This window comes from Anas platyrhynchos, chromosome 18, assembly GCF_047663525.1.
Source record: "Anas platyrhynchos isolate ZD024472 breed Pekin duck chromosome 18, IASCAAS_PekinDuck_T2T, whole genome shotgun sequence".
Classification (NCBI taxonomy): Eukaryota; Metazoa; Chordata; class Aves; order Anseriformes; family Anatidae; genus Anas; species Anas platyrhynchos.
Window position 1 is genome coordinate 12689995 of NC_092604.1, and position 19261 is coordinate 12709255.

The 19261-nt window shown below is 39.6% G+C and overlaps 1 protein-coding gene and 1 long non-coding RNA gene across 15 annotated transcripts in view; one reads left to right on the plus strand and one right to left on the minus strand.

Moving 5' to 3' along the window:
- LOC139999017 (uncharacterized) overlaps window positions 1-9200 on the plus strand; it is a 32789-nt gene extending 23589 nt beyond the window's left edge. Inside the window, exons 2-3 of the long non-coding RNA XR_011803985.1 lie at window positions 1175-1633; window positions 8876-9200. This is a non-coding gene — a long non-coding RNA (uncharacterized lncRNA). The remainder of the gene's footprint in view (window positions 1-1174; window positions 1634-8875) is intronic.
- STRBP (spermatid perinuclear RNA binding protein) overlaps window positions 1-19261 on the minus strand; it is a 67767-nt gene that overhangs the window by 26987 nt on the left and 21519 nt on the right. For 12 of the 14 annotated variants that reach the window (XR_003501038.3, XR_005259945.2, XM_027470911.3 and 9 more), the window contains exons 2-9: window positions 17752-17924; window positions 14807-15021; window positions 10675-10840; window positions 7882-8026; window positions 2332-2426; window positions 1810-1905; window positions 943-1054; window positions 251-348 (exon numbers count right to left, since the gene is read on the minus strand). Coding sequence is in view for 12 of the 14 variants with exons in the window: in XM_027470911.3 (XP_027326712.1) it covers window positions 251-348; window positions 943-1054; window positions 1810-1905; window positions 2332-2426; window positions 7882-8026; window positions 10675-10840; window positions 14807-15021; window positions 17752-17754 (930 nt within the window). In the remaining 2 variants the exon portion in view is untranslated. The remainder of the gene's footprint in view (window positions 1-250; window positions 349-942; window positions 1055-1809; window positions 1906-2331; window positions 2427-7881; window positions 8027-10674; window positions 10841-14806; window positions 15022-17751; window positions 17925-19261) is intronic. The other 2 variants (XM_027470907.3, XM_027470909.3) reach the window with 1 other exon arrangement.

A 19261-nucleotide genomic window follows, 5' to 3' on the forward strand; every position in this document is an offset into this window, starting at 1 on the left:
ACTGTGCCTTAAGCGCTTGAAGTAGGATGCAAATGGTGCACACACATTAGGCTGCCTCGTGTAAGGATTGTATTTCATCTGTATTTAACTCTTGCACTCATAAAATATTATTTCATCTTTCCAGTGCAGGGCACTATAAGAACCATCAGGACCACCACTAAAATAAGCCATCATGCCAGAGAATAAGTTGAATTAATTAGCTGAAATCTCGAGTATTATAGCACCTAGCTTCTCTGTGTGAGTTTTCTACCTGAGCACTATGCGTAATGGCTTCTTTTTGCTGAACTGTCATATACGACAAAGCATCTGTTGGCTCCCGTTCACAGGGGTCATGCAGACCAGGGCCTCCTGGGAAGGAAAAACGTAAAACAGATTATTGAGAGTAAACACGAAGCAACATGAAAGAAGAGAGTAATGAATATTCCAACAGCTAGCCTTTATCTTCAGCAGAGTGGGAAGTGCACCCTTCCCAATAAGGGATTCAAATATTATACAAAGCAAGCTAACCCACGAAGCAAGAGGCCACAGAACTTATCAGTGTGAACACTGCATGGGTACAACAATGTGAATTAAAAGCAGGAGGTTTAAAAGGAAATAATGATGTTTTGGGTAGACATGCTGATTTCAGTAAATCTATATGAAGTAGCTAGTCATTAGGTCCACATTTGTTTGGAACCCCTTAATGAGATCAAGGTTCATTTATAAACAAACCTAACATTCCCCATGAACTCCTAACTGTGTTGGAAGTACTTCATTCAGTTTGACCATGCAATTTCCTTTTATCTTTCAATTTTAAATAATAAGCCATATTCATTCAGTTCCATTGCATATGGGAAGCACAAGGCGGGTGTTTTTCATCTAATCATACAGCAGCATACTTTTAAATGGGCTTGGGCTGCCCGAACAACAGTCTGTATTCCTGAGGTTAATCTGGCCCCTTACCAGGAAGCAGAATTCCAGATGCCAAACACTCCATCACTCGTCGTAATGCTTCCCCAGCGCCCAAAGGTCTATTACAAGTACCTATAGATTTTTCACATATAAGCTCGAGTGGCTAGAAGACATTAAATTATGATTAGTATGGATACAAGGGTAACTGTAACTGCAGTTAAATATGGAGAGGTAGAGGGGAAGAATATTCACATCAGCTTACTTCAGCTTTAATCCACTACAGGTCTAACTGACAGAGGCTGCCATCTCAGAGGACAGTTATGGCACATATATTTGTTCCCTGCTTTGAGTCACCTTTTGAGGAAACCAACTGCTCTCCATTAACTGCACTGGAACTCTAAAAGGAAAAGCCTTTTACAGTCAAATCACGTGAATATTCTCCTCCTGTCAAAGGGATATCAATTCTACGTGAGAGAAAATGCTGCCTCTGCTGACCTCCAAAGTGTTCCTCTCTGGACACAGAGAGCATTTTGCCTTCTGCAGGGCTGCTAGCATGAAGTGGCTGCTCTGACAGGGCCAGCTCTGTCATGGTAGCAGAAGACTTGAAAAACTGAGGTTGGAAGCAACAAGTGGGATTCTACTGCTAATCCATGAGGATGTGCAAGGCCCCACAATGTCACGCCTCTTCCCATGGTGTCAGTACATCTTACAGACTGAACAGGACTCATTCTCTTTCCTCCTGGTAAGCACTTTTCTACACAGCTTGCAGTTAGTGAGGAGCGGGGAGAAAAGGGGGAGGGAGGCAGGTTAAAGGGAGGAGTGTCATACAATGCACTGCTTCTCCCAGTCCAAACACCGCTACAATCCGTAGAAAATTTGAGATCTGACCAGGTTGCCTTCAGCTCTTTCTGTACTTACCCATCCTTTCAGTGGTGCCCATGTGGGGACTCTGTTGCACAAATCCCGTAGAATACGAAGCACAATTACACATGATTTTAGTCCATTTGCCCTGGCCTAAAACAAACAAAAGGGTTCCAATATACCTGCAAAGACCTGGCCTTCAATTTTGCCTTTTTTTTTTTTTAAAAAAAAAAAAAAAAGCAGAGTCCTGGGATAGACTTTTTTTTTACGATAACTATTTAATACTTAATCAGCTTCATGCAAAACAACAGTTATATTAAGTAAAATATTTCAACTTATAGAGAGACAAAGAAAAGGAAGCAAGATATCAAGATTGCTCTCATAGCCTCATGACAACTCTAGACCAGTTGGCTGTCTACCTGTCATGCCTGCCCCTTATACAGTACAGCACTGAATTCGGAAATCTAGACCTTTGCTCTACTAGGGACTAATCAGAAGTTAAAGAGGCATTAAAATTAAATATCTGAAATTAAACCTCATAAGGCTACAGTAACAACAAGGTAAGAACAAATAGCCAACCTGAAACCATTTGGCGTGCCGCAGAGACGCCAAGGCCTCCAGGCATTTCTGCCTGTCCAATAAGTCCGGAGGATCTTTCATCGCAACATTATCTACTGGTAAAAATGGGATAAAAAGAGACAGATACAATTTGACCAAGGGGTTTCTGTCACAATACAAAAAGAGCGGCAGCATCTCAATGAGGTAATAAGACTCCCAGAATTTAAGTGCACTGTTACTTAATTTAAACAAGCCGTTAAAGGTAGTAAATGTGCACGTGTGCAACAGAAGCAAAGGCATTCACTCCTCATACAATAATAGTAATAATAGAGATGGCCACTGCTACAGACAATCTGGGATCTTATTAAAAATGTAGAACATTTCAGGGCAGAAAATAGCTATATAGCACTTCTTTCATTGTTATTTTTCTCTTCTTTGTGACTTCCAAGTGCAAAAAGTAGCACAGAATTTCAGAAACATGCTTTTTTTGACAAGGGAAATATTTTCTTGAGGGACACAGAATATAGAGAAAAATTATAATAGGTAGAAACACTTTGAAGTTATTCCCATGCAATTGCTGAGAATTAAAAAAAAATTGAGTACATTTGAAATACTTTTTCTTGAGTAGTATTAGTCAATATAATTCAATGAAAGAAATATGTAAATGCTAAAAATAATCTTTCATATAGGCAGAATGTATGAAAGAATTTTGTTAACTACCAGATTATTAATATATTGAGATGTAGTCTCCACTTATATAAAGCTTCTCTTCCCAACAGCAACCAAAATTGACACGTAAAGTTCAAAGAAGGGTTTTAGAGACAAGACATCTTCTGTGGAGCTTTACACTCTCCACCCTTCCCTTTCTCTCTTTTTTTTTTTTTTTATCCAGCACGCAACAAACTGCTTTTAGCAGTCACAAGCAATTCTGTAATGAGGGATATTATACAACAGTCCTTTCTTCCCTGATTTTTTTTTTTTTTCTTAAATGTGTGATCAGCACTCAGATTCACTGGAAGCTATGTACAAATGACAAATTTTGCATATCAGAGTTCAGGTTACAAGGATTTTAGATTTCAGCCGACATGAGAAGAACATAGCAGAAGAGCTAAATGAATCCATGGCTCAACTAAAACCATGAATATGTTATTTTTCTATGAATACACGATTATTCTTAATTTCAAAATAATTTGGAAACAACTCTCTTTTCGTTATTCACAACGGCAACTCTGCAGGTTTCAAGAGAGATCCTTGAATGCCTCACTGAAATGCAGCATCCAGTCCAAAATCTTTGCCAAATAAGCAAAATCCAGTACCCAGAAAGACATTTAAAATATCAGATTGTTAGGAGAAAAAAGTAAAATCTGTTTATATGCATAATTTATTAGTTACATCTCAATATACCTTTACATAGATTAATTTGGGTAGTATTGACTGCAAATGTAATTGCATCTTTAACGTTCAGTTACTCTACCTCCTATGCCGTTCACCAGGAAGGTTACTCTGGTAAAAGCACATTATGTTACGATGGATAAAAGAACCCAAAGCAAAAAAAAAGAAAAAAAAAGTGTAAAACTGAACAGAAGCAGGTATCTTGTCTGATTGGTCATGGTTGCATTTTGTACCTGCTGGCTCTGCTGTCTGCAGAATGAAGACTTGAAGTGCTATAAGCTTATTTTCTGACCCCGATGAACTTCACAGCAGATATTTGCATTGTTTCTTATTGCCCTCACCAACATTATTACAATATTGAGCTTAATCACTCGTCTTGCCTGCTATTCAAATAAAAGCTGCAAAGTCTCAAGGCACTTGATTTCTGTGAGCACAAAAGGTCACCTTGAAACAAAATTTACTTCCAAGTTTCCTTCGCAGTTTCATTTATTTTCAGGAGTAATGTTTTGTGGAACACAATTATTAAATGTACTTCTATGTGGCTGCATAAAAAACCTTTATTTTGGACAATATAAACATCTGCTTAAAGCTCACGTACTGTATAAAACAGCTACTGTCAATGAATGATCAGAATCTTATTTTAAAACGTTAGAATTAGCAAAGATGACTGATTGCAAAATCGTTGATTTTTGGCAATGTTTTCACATACCTAGGGACTTTTACTTAGTATGGTACAAGACTGCTAAAGCACGTGGCAGCTGTTGACAAAGTAAATTAATTTTGACTTTAAAGTACAAGGCCATAAACAGAATATTATCAGTCATTCCGGTGAATTAAAAGCCTTTTCTGTTCTCATAAGAATTGTTTTCAGCAGACTGAAATGTTACTTCTCCAGCAGGATCAAGGCTATTTCCAAAGGTCTAAATTACAAGTAACTTGGAGAATTTTGCCAATTGCAACTTCCATACTAGTGTTGTGAACACCTTTTGCAGATGTTGCAGTCAGCCAGCTTTTGATGCAAGATTCTATTAAACAGAAAGATGAAGAGAACAGGCAGTGAAGAGGGTGAGCGGCTTGCAGCAGACTCCCTTTCGACATCCTCAGTAGAATGGCATGTTTCTTCATGCTCTGCCAGTCAGGAAAGTGAGACCCAATCAGAATTTTTAAATGTGATTGCAAAGCTTTCCTTTTTCTCTTGTGGTTTTAACAAGGGCAAAGATACTGAGTTTAATAAACAGCTCATAATCAAGCCCTGACGTTAGCTCACACTCTGCAACTTAGAACCAATCCTTCAGTAATTCTCTCCCCACTTGCTGCATTTACTCTCTTCATACGGTGGCTGCCAATTTCATTCCTTACAGCCAGCCACACAAGGAGTGCTGCCTTCTCCACAGAGGCAAGGTACATCAGTGGCTTGTTGCCCCTTCAGAGGGGCTTGGCACCTTTGGAGCATCGCTGGCTGCCTGCAAAGGCAGGCTGTTTATACAGTAGTTGCTCAGTTCCAGAGCAAGGCTGATTTCAGCACCACTCCAGTGACTGAACTTGTTTATTATTATTATTATTATATATGCTTGTTTTACTGTAGTGCTCAGTAACAAGAATTGATTTGCAAGGTACCACATTCTGGCCTGGAAAGCCCAATTTGCATTTGATGTTGTGACTAAAAATTTAGTTTAAGTTTAAATTTTAAACTGATGCAAAATGCAGAAATTTTAGATGCTTGACTTCTTAACATGACAAAGCAGAGCTTTATGGATAGCCATTTGTGAGAAACACTGAAATGCACACGCACACACACACACACTGGTCTGCTATTTATTTTTGCTAACAAGCAGCAAAAACAAATAGGGCAAACACCACAGTTTAAACATGAACACTTTTCCAAAAGAGGTGGGGACTGAAGAGAAATCCAGGAACGTTTTTCGATACATTCTGACATCAGGGCATGAAGGTACACACAGCATTCCTACAGAACAGATGGGAGCACTGGTAACGAGGTCATTGCACCTAACCTTGCTGATTTGGTTAGAGGACAGATTAGTGACCAACACCGAACTGCTGGAAACCTTGGTCAGTTTCACGCAGCCTCTGCTCACTGGGAGCTGCTACAGGGGCCCGCAGGCTCTAGGGCAAACCCGCAGCAGCACCTGGACCCAAAGGGCCTATCTTACACAGAAGATGAACGGCAAGCTGACTAGCACTCAGAGCCCCTTCATCCAGAAGGACGTACTGAATAAACTCAAGGCCATTTTTAGAACTGCACAGAAGCTGTATTATGGTTGGTTGGCATTTTTTTGGGAGCATTGGAAAAAAATATGGCAATACTTTGGAAATCTTTCCCAAAAAAAGGTTTTTTCACCTGATGGTTTCTCTGAGTATTTTCCATTGATAGATAGAAAACTTTTTTGGTCTGAACCCAAGTTAAAGTGACTAAAAAACAGTTGCAAATATTATGAAAAAAAGTATTTTTTTAAACTCTTTAAAACCTGCATTTAGTGATATCTGCATAATGTTTCACATACCTTTGATAAAGAAATACAGTAAATTCCAATTGCACTTGTGATGAATCAACATCAAAGCACCTGGACTTTGACAGCATCCAATTACCCTACAAATACGTATCAGCTTTACAGCAATGATAGTGCAATGCTGCTCTAACAAAGGCAGTGAAACCATTTTAAGTCTTTAAAAAATAGTACAATATTTTGAAAAATATTCAAAGACACTGAAAATAGGACACATACACTTTAAATATAAGAAAGCATAAAAATTCAAATCCTCATTCATTTTAGGATGAATTCAGGAGTCCTGAGAGTTTACTGCCACAATGCTATCGTTTTGGTGCAACAAAATATTTGGATGGAAGCCTTTGTGCAAAACTATTCCCTTATGGGAATCTTACAAATCTTTTATCATTAAAATTTGTTCTGCACTTCATGCTCCTCCTTACAAACATCCGTCAGCTGCAGTAACACCAGGCCTGACCTCAACATCTTACAGAAAGTTGAAGAATAACTGAAGTAATGTACAATTTATTTTAATGGTCTTGCAAAAGAGCATGGTTACTAATTTGAGAATAAAACAGACATCGCAATTAGGAAATCTTTGCCATTCATCTGTTTTGTAAGATTTTTCTGCATCCAACTGCTGCCAGAGGGCTCTGTTTCCTTTCAAGGTTATCCTTCTTGCCCTTGCTTCAAACAAAAGTGAAGAGAAACTGACCAACATTTCCCATTGTATCGGTAGTTCATGTGGGAGGGGGGGAGAAGCAAAGGGCTTGTGGCAAGTCTAGAATGGGAAGAGAGCGACAGGGAGTTCCCTAGCCAACGCGGGCCCAGCTGCCTCAGTTGTCATGACAGAGAGTGGCCAGTTGGTCAAAGGTCTGACATCGTCCGGTGGCAAAGTTTCTAGGGATAGGTTTGGGAAGCGGAAGCAGAAATTACTGACAAGATTTTAAAAATAAAATAAAATATGGCTACATTTGCTCTTCTCTATTGCTCTTGTTTTGTTTCCAGCCTCGTTGATACTACCCGTCCTTACCAAGGGGCTGAGGACTAGATTGGAAGTCAGGCAGTTAGGGGGAAGGAATAGAAAGAAACTAAGTTACAGTTTTCTAAGTCTATGTGGGACTAGGGGCATGAGGAACAATACTCAACTCAGAAGCAAAAGTACTGCATTATAGCACCCTAATTTCATTGACAAGGAAACTCAAAGCTAGAACCATACACATGTATCAGCAATTGATAAGAATTGAGGGCCAGGAGGATATACTTGTGAGCTTTGCAGTTATTTTATGCAAAAAGAGAAACAATTTTACAAGTTTGTCAAGATACTAGAACCAATCCCACTTGACTGACTGAATTTAAAAACAAGACTGTGCAGCGCTGGGGTGCTCCAGAATTAACCACTAAGTCTGAAAGAAAGAACTAAGATCTGGTTGTGTGTCAAAGTTAACACTGTAGCAATGCTGCTTGCAAATGAAAACCATTGGATACTTACAGGACAATTAAGTGACTGCTACCTTTTTAAGGCACAAATAACGTAACCTATTGTGGCAAAAGCCAGTCTAGTTAGTATAGAATACACAATTAAAAACCTATTTCCTAATTAACCCTGTGCTGCACAGTCAGGGCATTTTGATAGAACAGTCTTAGAAACACGTTAAAACGCTCCATGTACCTCCTTCCTTCTTCTCTGCTTCATCTCGAATGAGAGGGGATGTAAGTATCACCTTCAAGGTTAGCTTGGGCTCCTTTGTGTTACGAATAATAATAGCTGCCTCATTTACATGCTCCTCCACGAGATACTTCTCTTCTGTAAGTTTCTGAAAGTCACCAAGAAAGATTTCAAGAATCTCCTAATCAACTGAAAAACCGCAGAATCTCTTTACGTGCATACACCTCTTGAGCTAGTGAGACGCCTGCAAACATTGCAATAGCAACTATGGCCCTGCCTCCTTCATTAAAAACAAACTGGAAAACCCCAGGAACATGACTTTTAAAAAAGCTAAGAAAATTCTGCAGGAAATGTAATGGCAGTACTAAGTAGTCCCACTACAAAGGCACTACTATCACTTTTTTTTTTTTTTTTTTTTAATTAAAAGATAGAAGCTAACTTTGGTAGCTGCCAGTATGTGAAATACCACCAGCAACTTCTGTTCTTAGAAGTAGAGACTTCTGGTAATGCTGCCTCTAAACGTAAAAGCTCTCGTATGAAGAATGACTGACACAACTGTGCCTGCCAGTGCGAATGGACAGCAGGCTGCAGTGGCTCACCTGGCCCATTTCTTACCATGTCTAAGCTAGCCTTCAATGCCCCAGCAAAAAGGATTTCACCACTTTGCTAAACAGTTTATTCTGATTCCCACATATATAGACAGCTTTTTTTTTTTTTTTTTTTTTTTACAACACAACTGCCCCTTGCTATACTTCCAGTTACTTTTTAAATTACACTTTAAATTACCTTTGGTAGCCATGCAAGGTACTGAATGCCTGTCCCTTTATAAAAAGCCATTAATGTCTTTTTGAAGCTTACACCTGCATTCCATCTTGCCTTTTTCCAAACACAATCATTTTCATCTTTCTTCAGTGTTTTTCTAGGTGCTCATTCTCAGTCTTCTCTTTTGATTTTCTCCAACTTGACTGTCCATCTGTCTCACTCCCTTTTCACACAGCACTTGAAACTGAATGCAAGACTCTCCAGCGTCACCCACCTCATTAATACCAGCCCCAGAAGATTCCTGAGAATGCCTGGAAAACCTAACCTTCCTCTCTTGACAAGACATCAGTAAGTGCATTTTTAAAATTGATTTGTTCTCAAGCATTTTATTTCTTGCTTAGACTTCTTTTGTAGATAGTAATATAAGTTGCCTAATAATGTGTTCCACTAGTTTGTGTCAGAATTCTCTCAACTGATCTGTGTCTGAAAGGTATTTCAGTGCCCTTTGGGTCTTCTCTCAACCTTCAGAAGTACAGAGATAACCAAAGATGAATCCTAAAGTCAGCTGCTTGTATTTGTATGTTTAAGCAAGATTATGAAGTTAGAACGTATTTAACTTGTGTTCTAACTACTACTTCTCTTGTTGTGGCCTGCACTTCAACTTCTTTATTTTTGGGATGAAATTCTTTAAGCATGCTCATGGCTAACTTTCAAAGAACAATAAAGCAGAAGTTGTTAATGTCTCTGTACATCATGTGCTAGTTTTGCCCACTAATGAACCTGCACCTTCCTCGTCTCTCCAATATGTTTGCAGAACCTCTCCTTATTGCCATAATAGTTGTAGCTTGTTTCACTAGATTCCTCTTACCCCAACTGTTCTGTAATCCTTTCCGTCAGGTTGCTTCCCCATAAGACCTTACCTGCTGTCCCCAGAGTTTATTGCAGTCTGTATGTCTTATAGTTATGGCTGTTCTGCTGTTCTTGCCTTTTTTTTTTTTTTATTAAAAAAAACAAGCATATGTCAACTTTTCTTATTTTCAACCCTTCTCAACTCACACCTAAATATAAACAGTGAAGTTTACTCTCTACCATTCAATATATTCCTATCATTTTCAGCTATGGATAGGGCTACATCTGCAGGCATGGTATTACCTCATTAAAACAAGCCCTTTGTGTGAACAAATGAACAGTGAAAACAAACAACTGTCAAAAATGGCAGATCACATTGTCTATCTATGTAAAAATAAACACAAGGCAGAAAAACAGATCAGGAGAGAAACCAATCCCCTTTGGACCTGGTTTGGAGAGAGGCACCTGCACCGGAGTATTTTGGGGCACGGTGTCTCATGAACAGGGCACGTCTCAATCTGGAAGCTGGACTCAAGCTCAGAACTCTGTCAAAAAGGTATTAACCCTGGCTACTTTACAGAGACCAACATTAGCTTTAAGTGATGCCTATTGAATGCCAACTTTAGAATGAAATAGCTGTAGATAAAAAAGAATTATGAGCTCATGAGTAACATAAGCTAAAATGAGTGATCACCTAAATTGTCTTGTTCTCACTTCAGAAGTGGAGAGGCACTTATTTTGGAAAAGCCTAAGCAAAGCAAAGCAAAGCTGCTGCAATGTAGAACTTAGTTCAGGCAGGGGGACAGGGGACAACAACGTAGACCAACTCACATGCTTGAGCAGGGAGGATTTCTGGGACTGCAATTTAGCTCACGTTAGTGGATTGGAGCAGAGAACAAAAATCAGCTTGGTTAGTTACCAAATAGAAAGGTTAGCTGCCAGCACAGGAAAACTGACATCACAAATTGGGATTAGGCAGCATCAGGAGTAAGATGTTAAGTTTTGTAAATAGCTACTTCATAACACCCCATTAAAGATGTTACATTCCTTAGATGTCCTAGATTCAAAGTGTATTCTTTAATCTCTGTCATTTGCCTCTTTTGCTGGAAGAAGTTCCAGCCTTTACCCAAATACACCTTGCAGTGCTGTCAGTCATTATTACAGGACTACCCTAAATTAACTCACCTGAATTTGAACTGGGAGATTGTCTTTGACTATACATAACAACGTCTTTGTGGGTTTTTCTTTGCACATGAGAACCAGCTCCAAATCCATATCATCTTTTATCAGCAAGCCCTTTGCAACCAAGCCAATTCTCATAACACCACACAAGGTCCGACCACTTTGATCCCTGGAAACGAAATAATTCTGAGTAATTAAAATGGTATTTTCACATGTTCAAAATACTTGCATTATGCTATCACAGTGAAGAGACAAATGGATTGGTCTGATTACAGTGCTAAAGTGGCATACCACTGATCAGAAAATGAAAAGCATAGAGTGCTTTTATCCAAGTAGCTCCAATGGAAAAAAAGGACAAAACTGAAACACTGGTTTGCAATTCACATGAATGCAGAAGTTGCCTAGCTTAAGACACAAAGCACACACACAAAATAAAACACCAAAATTAACTATCTGCATATCTACCAAGAGTACAATAATTAAACCGACAAAGTTTTCCTGTTAGCAGAAGTGATCTGAGTTGTCTTTTAGCAATGCTTCAACTCCAAACATGGCCACATACCTTTTCAATGCTTCTTTTAGTCGATCCATAAACTCAAACTTTTATCTTAAAAATTGTAAAAACAACTTCTGAAGTTTTAGCACATAGTACAAACTGATGTTTCAGGAAAGCTTCTAATTATAGAAAGACTTCCAGGCCCAATTTCTTCAACAAGTCTCACCACCGAAACCTACAGGAATAGATGCCTGAATACTCGGTTCTACTCCCCTCTAACTTTCAGGGGAACTTTTACAGATCACAGCAAGCAACTTTCAGAGCAACATAAGAACATTTTAGTTCTGAGCATCAAGAAGAAAAATGCAACAAAAAACAATTTATTAGGCTACAAAAAAACACAAAACTTGCATAAAAACAGCAAGGAAAAAAATGCAAGAAAAGCACCTTTGATAGTTCAAAGCCAGGTATTGCCACATGACGCATCTCAAACACTGTGGCACCAACTAGTGGCACATTTCTGTTATAAAAACCACAGAAAGTATGTAATCAGTGAAAGTGGCAAACCACTGCTGCCAGAAGGACAGCACCCCGCTCCTGTCATTCTTATCGTCCAAAAGGATAGACTGGATAAAAACAAAAACAAACCAACCAATCCCATTGTGATCAATGATCATCAAATAGACCCTGAGAAATCCTAAGCTTCACTCAGAAGTATCTTCATCAAATCATTTTACTAACTTTGCCTATGCATTTTAAACGGAAATGCAGCAATGGATGCTTACACAACAGAGTAGAAAAAAAAGGGACTTGGAAAACCAAGTGGTAATTCCACTCTTCTTGAAACAGCCAGAAGCAAACAAGCAAATACTGTTAAAAAAACAGCCTCTCAACTTCCAGCATGCTCTGCTTCTTTACCAGTACCTTGATGCAAGTAAGTGTGAAAACCTAGAATTCCTTTAGATACAGTTTGTAACTGCCATAAAGATGTTTTACATTGTGGGGAAATATACTATTTTAGCCCCTCTTAGCTTGTAAAGAGATTAGTAAAATAATCTGCCCCAAAGCAAATGCATAAATTCACAAACTATTTTATAAATCTAATACTACATGGATAGTTACTCCAGATTTGTAACAGAGCTCAAGCACAAAACATCCTGCACACACAGGTGTGAAAGCAAGAAGGCTATCCAGTTATCTCAAAAGCATTTAATGCAGGTACTCAATTTTATTTTATTTTTTTTAACTTTTTTTTTTTTGAAGAATCCATCCTGTGCCTATGTTATCCCCTTTAGAAGACATGTAGGTATGCTGCCAGTAATGCAAGGAAATCACCCACAAAACATACAGTACACTGCATGGCAAGAAAGGAAAGAAAGACAGTCCTTCAGCAGGACACTGAACCTTTCTCAAGAAGATGACAGAACCTAATTGTCTGTCTGTGGAGAAGCAGCCTATCAGTCTACTGCAATTATTCTCCAGCGGCAATACAATCCCTCTGTCTTAAACCAATTTATACGTTAATTTATGTAAAAATATTCATGAATTTAAGTGTTTTGCTATTTCTATTTGAATAGATTTCACACCAAAAAAGTGATATAACACAGCTCAGCCTAACACAAAAATGCCAGTGTTCATGAGTGTGTCTGTTAAATATTTATTAGTGGAAACAGAAAGCCACAGAATCAAAATGAGGGACTGTTTGTACATTTACTTTTTCAAGGCTATCATATGATGGTCTTCATGCTGCTGACCATTTCTGATGTAGATCAGTGTATCCTGAGTAGGTGGTGCTCCATTTAAACTTCATGCAGAGCAAGCACTTTCTTTCAATAGTTCCCAAACCCATAACTTTGTAGTAGAGGTAATCAAAGAAAAGCCTGAACATTAAGAAAGAAACCTGTGGAAAAATGCTACTTTACTTGAAGAATTTTCTGTAGAATCCACAATGCTGTTCAGAACAGCAAAATAGTAAGTCATGGACGCTTTCTGCTTCTTCCACCCCTCTAGAATTAATGCAGTAGCACGTTGCTTGTTTCCAAACTGAAGTACATTCACGTAGCGAGGTATAGTACAGCTTTATACTGCATTTCCCGAATGCTACTCTGAAAATCTGAGAGGCCTGGCAAGAAGTAGGAACCCCAATGTTAAAAAACAGGAAGCAACATTTCTCTTATACTTTCAGACATACATCACTATGAATTTAGAAATAACTGATAAATACAGCAGTGATCAGTGTCTTTCACTTTAAGCCAGTAAACTGTATTTTCAATTTGTGAACTGACACAGTCTTCCCGATTCAGTTAGCTCTTCCTCCGTTATCTACACTGAACCGTATCCTACTCCAGAAGCACATAGCATAGAGCATCTGCATTTCCATTTCCCACTGCTAGTGTAGGCTGTACCTCCTCCTGCCCCTGAATGTGAACAACTTAATTTTTGGTGTCCTGGTAAATAATACATATTTTTAAAAGGCCTTGATAAAATTTTCACTACCGTAAAAGGTGTCAGAAAACATAACTAATACAAATGGATAAAGAATACACTTTATTTATCAGCTTTGAGAACACAATATAAGTGGGCAAAGCCCATGTAGCAGCAGACATTCTTAATACTGCACACACCATAGGAAAGTAGATCAGAAGAGCCCTTGTCTACACCTTTGGCGCAGGTTGTGTTACAGATGTAACCAGACTAAGTTCAGTGGAGAAGAATTCTCTAACAGGAAGAGAACTGGAAATCAGATTTTTCAAGTCATGACAACTTTGCTGTTAGTCTCACAGAATCAGAGAGCCAAAGAACACCTTGGGTTGGAAGGGACCTTAAAGATCACGTAGGTGATCTTAGCCCCATATCTGGGGCTGCCCCGGCCCAGGTGCAGCACCCTGCAACTTGGACTTTCTAAACCTCATTGGGTTCATGTGGGCCAATTCTCCAGCTTGTGCAGGTAGCCACCTAGTGCTTCATTTCCTCATCCACAGATGTGAGAGAACACTGACAGGAGCTGCAGAGCACATGACGGATTAGCCAGGAAGTGTTGAAGAACTGGAAGCACCCAAGTTAAGAAGTCATACATCAAGAAACCTAAAATAAGAAGCCATTTGTTTCAGCTTCTTCCTCAACTACTGGAGTTATACTACAACAACAAAACTGGGCACTGGGTCAGGGAGTTGACTCAGAAATACTGCAGACAGATGTTTCACTCAGGAGAGCACTACATAACAGTAGATAATGAATCCTTATAAAAGTTAGTTTGCTGGATAAACAACGAGAGTTTACAAAAAAATCTTTTCTTTCTTAAACTGAAGGAGTCCCTAAGCTACACAGCTGTGGATTTGCATTCGTGTGTTACAGGGACATATATTCACTTATAATTGCTGAGAAGTTTGTCTGCTAAAATGCAACCTGACTGTATCACATTAAAATAATGAAATATAAAGCAATTGCTGCCTACATTGGACGTATTACTATTCCCTGCACTCATCCTGTGTGCTCCACCTCAAGAAGTGCAAATATATCCACTTCCTTCTATGAATACTTGTATGCAACAGAATCAAGGAACACTACAACGCTTATTTAGGAGGAAAAGAACCCATTCAAAGCCGTACAGTAACACATTATGAGGTTCAACTCACTCACTTGGCATTGCTTTCTGCAGCTTCCTCTGCTTCCACGTCACCCTCACATTTTGCAGACTTGTTCTTTTCATCCAACCAGTCAGAGACATGTTTAAGGGCACATTCTACTGTTGATACCATGTTCTGGACAGCTTCAAGTTCTTCTGGAGATGGATAAATGGTTGAATGTTTCACCATAACATGGCGGTCATCGTTAGCAAAAGATCGGATAGATCTCTGTTAAAAAGTGGGAAAGTGGGGAAAAGAAGAAGTTATTGGGTTATCAACAGAAGGACATCATCTGAAGGGGAATCCTCTCTGACAGATGCAGGCAGGTATTTTTTCATGATCATGGATTATAATCTTGGAAGATTATCAGAGGGAGGGAGAGACCAAACACTAATGCAGAATCAGCATTAAACTGGTAAAACGTATAAGGCCTTTGGTAGGTTTTATGGCACCTAGATTAGATGCCTACAAGCAACTCTTCTAGAATCACTTTGTTGGCAACTCCAACATGGACATCTGGAGCACAGTTCATGTTTATCCCACTTTAAGATGAAATGAATTGTACTTCAGAAGTGCCCTCCTCTCCTGCTTGTCCCCCTTCTCTTTGAAGAAGCTGTGTATAAGGCTACGTGCTGTATCAGGGGACCAGAAAAACCTGAGTTTCATTCCCAGCTTTGCAACAGCCAATCCAGGGTCCTGGGCAACTCCCTTCACTTTCAAGTGTCTCTGACTTTCCTCATCCTAGGGATGACTTGCTTGTTAATTTAGATTAGGTTTTCAAAGCCAGTGAGAACAGACGTAGGCCCTGATCTTGCTCAAAGCAAGATCTTCATTATCCTGGAGATGCAGGCTGAGTAACAGAACTGGGAGAAACAACCTGCCCAGGAATACTTGCAGGAACTCAAAAGATCCTGAACTTCAGTGATCTTTGCTGACTTGTCTCAAGCTTCAGTGGCTCAATAGCTCAAAGCAAAGAGAAAAACTAGGGCCTTGATTCCAAAAGGTAATCACATTTCAAAGCAGGGAAATTCAGAACTTAAGTAGCCCAGGGTGAAAGCAGATGGGGCAATACTCATGTAGAGGAGGGCAGACAAGGAGAACACTCCTGTTTACAGAAGGCATCGATGCTGTCCAAATACAACTTTGCTCGTTCTGGATAGGCTGAATGCAGCTGTACCTCTCCTCAGTTCATGCTAGAGCCAATGGCAACCCCTTTAGAAGGCAGTGAAGTAGCCAGTCCCGTATGGTTTTGTTGCTGCTGCACATGAAGTCACAGGCACCACCTAGTACTGAGAGAGGCTTAGCAAACTGCACTGGGATTTACAAAGGCATGAATGAAAATTAGGACAGAGAGAAACTGGTAAGAAATGACATAAAAATAGTTTATTAAGAATTTGAAAGAATAGAAAGGGATTAGACTGCTAACTAAAGAGTTTACAGTGAGACTGCAATACCTGAGTGACAGCGCTGAGAGAGGTAAATGTAACTGACGGGGTGACTTGTGCCAGGAGGTTATGGTTTGCCACACACTTATCCAAGTGAGACTTATCTGATCTAAACAGGGACCTGGACCTGCTTTACCTCAGTTCTACCTCCACTTCAGGAGTTTAACAGCACATACCCTGGAACAGCACATACTCTTGGGGGCTGTGAAAGATCTGAAAGGCCTCTGGGTTGAATCCTTGTTAAGGAACTTGTCAAGGCTTCCTGGCTTATCACATCCATAGGTCCCTCAAAGGTGTATGTCACAATTTGCTCCCTAACTTCTGCGCTCCTACCCAAATAGACAATTCAGATAGTAAAACCTCATCAGACAGTGGTCTGGTGTCATCCCCAGCACTTTCACAGGTTGCAAAATGTTGCCAGAAGGCCCCTCCTGAGGCTTATCTGCAGCCTGGTACACAAAGAAGCTGCGTTTCACTTCAGCAGTGAAAACTGACAAGCTGGAGTTCCTAATTCTCACACACACACACAATCTCTTATCTCATGAAATATCCATCAGGAAAACAGTCAAATCAGTAACTCAGTTTAGAAGACATTTGTGTTCTTTTCTAACAGACAGGGACTGGCAAGATCAATTCTTCATTACAATTTAAGCCAAAAATAATAGCAAAACAAGACTTTTTAAAGCACAATGTATTGACAACTCTGCTGTGTCACAAGTTCATCCTCTCTGTGCTCTGTAACAGGTAAAATCCTGTCTCAGGTCTTCTACATTGCTGGTTTTTTGTTTGTTTTGCTTTTAAATATAAACACACGTCCTGGATATCATCCACAAGCAGCTACACAAATGTTAGAGCTGTATTTACAGTTTATTGCATTTACTCTCATTTTGTTTCTCTCAGCAGTAATGCTGCCCTTTTGTGAACCTGACTTTAGAACCTTATCATCGCGATCCTTGATCACAATCCATTGTCTCAGACAATCCCAATTTGCAACTAATACTGGGCAGACAGGAAACGACCCCTCAACCAGTCAGATACACTCGGTGTGTACTGTTTACACACATCTCATCTACGCTATTAACAAAGCGCGCACAGAACTACTTGCAATCAGCTTTTCATGCACACACACACAAATATGAATAATCAACACTCGCTTTTGTGAGGGAGGGTGGAAGGGGAAGAGCAGCATTCAGTTACGCAGTCTGCAAGTTCAAGGTCATTCGTGCTGTCTGCTACAGCTTGCCAATGCTGGTTTTATTAGAAAACCTTATGAGCATCCCCTTCATTCATATTTAATAATTCATGTAATGCAGGCTCACAAGACAACTCTCTGGTTTAAAAAGGCTGACAAAATATCAAACCTCATTTGCTTTGCTCAAAGCATGCAGTACCATCTCTCATTTAGTGCAAGGTCAGAATATCCCTTCAGTCTTGTTTTATCAGGCCCCACGCAGAGAATATTCTCAGCAGAGAATATTACTAAAGCAGCCCTACGAAGATGACAGATACCTACCATGGTTTGTTAGTGTTTCAGCTTTTCTCTTCCTTTCTCCTTTTCCCTCCTCCTTGGTGTCTTTGCTAAGCGCTGTTTTGCCTGACAGAACCTCTTCATAAGCCTCTCAGTCCCTTGACAGCTCAAGAGTTCATAAAGCCAAGATGCTCCGAGAGTCACTTTCTGTAATTCACCTGGAAAAAAAAAACAACACACAAAACACAAACACACATGAAAAAATAACTTGAAACCAGAAGAAACAACATGGTAATGCCAAAAAGTGCTCAGTGCAGAACAAGATATCGAACCGCAGAATAAAGCAAGCTGGATTCATGGTGGGGAAGGACTCGCTGAACAGTTCATCTCAGAGCAATACAAGATGTTAGAGAAAGCAACTTTCTGTGAGGTGCCCACACGTATGTAACCACTGTCCCATGCCGGTTAGAGCTCCCCTCAGCACGGTTTGTCAGCCAACTGGCAATCCCAGTTTCTGATGAGGAAGACGGGAAATCCAAAGTCTCAAATATGTTCTGTATGAAAGCAACTTGAAAAGCCTTCTATTTTTACACTATATTTAATTATCAAAAAGTAATTATCAGCTGAAATTCCCAGTGCAGCCTTTGATCCTGAGTGCGTCAGCTGCTGTACAACATGAGCTAAGACTCCAGGTAGCAATAACTGTATGCTGTTATTAAAAAAAACTAAGTGCATTACAACAAACTGAAGGCATACTAGTTGTGACAACGTTCAGCTGCAATAATTTGCACTGCTTTTTCTGCCCTTGTATGTCTTTTTGCAGCACACAACAGCTGAAAGAGCCTGTAAGAGCAGCCCTCTTGTACTAGACTGGGAGAATGACCAAGCAGTTGGTGTGCAAGAGAAGAAAGGCTAAGCTCACTGCACAGCACAACATGCAAGTCCTTGCAGAAAACTGTTTTCCTTTCATTGCACATACTGTTGCATCAGCTTTTCAGCAACATCTTGAAGGAACTGGAAGCCCTGTCAGTAAATTTCTGCAGACACACACTCAACACACACACTCAAATATTTTACTTTTCTCCTATGTCAGTCCTGCTTCTCTAGTTAGAAATTAAAGGCAAGTTTGGCAGCAACACAGGTGAGATGACTTGAAAGTTGAGTAGATGTTTAAACTTTAGAGGTGTAACAGGAAATAATTAAAATACTGTATCTGATAGAGACTTAAGCATTCCAAGGGAAGGGCAAAGGCAACCACAAATTCTTCTTTACGATTTTCTCCATCAAGAAATGCAGTGGGTTTACAGGACCAATAGCTTTGATAGTAAGTGCCTTATAATTATTTATTTGTATCTCATGCCACAGGATTTAGGATGTAAATTTGAGTTTAAAAAAAAAGCAGCCAGACAAGAACACTATGCCGAGGCCTGTCTGCTTCAGCAGCTGAACACTGCCAGGGAAGAAACCCCAAGAGAGTTAAATGCACTCATACTAAAAATGCTTGGGAAAAGCAAGCTAATAAAAACCCTGAAGGATCTAATTTCTTCTCACAAAG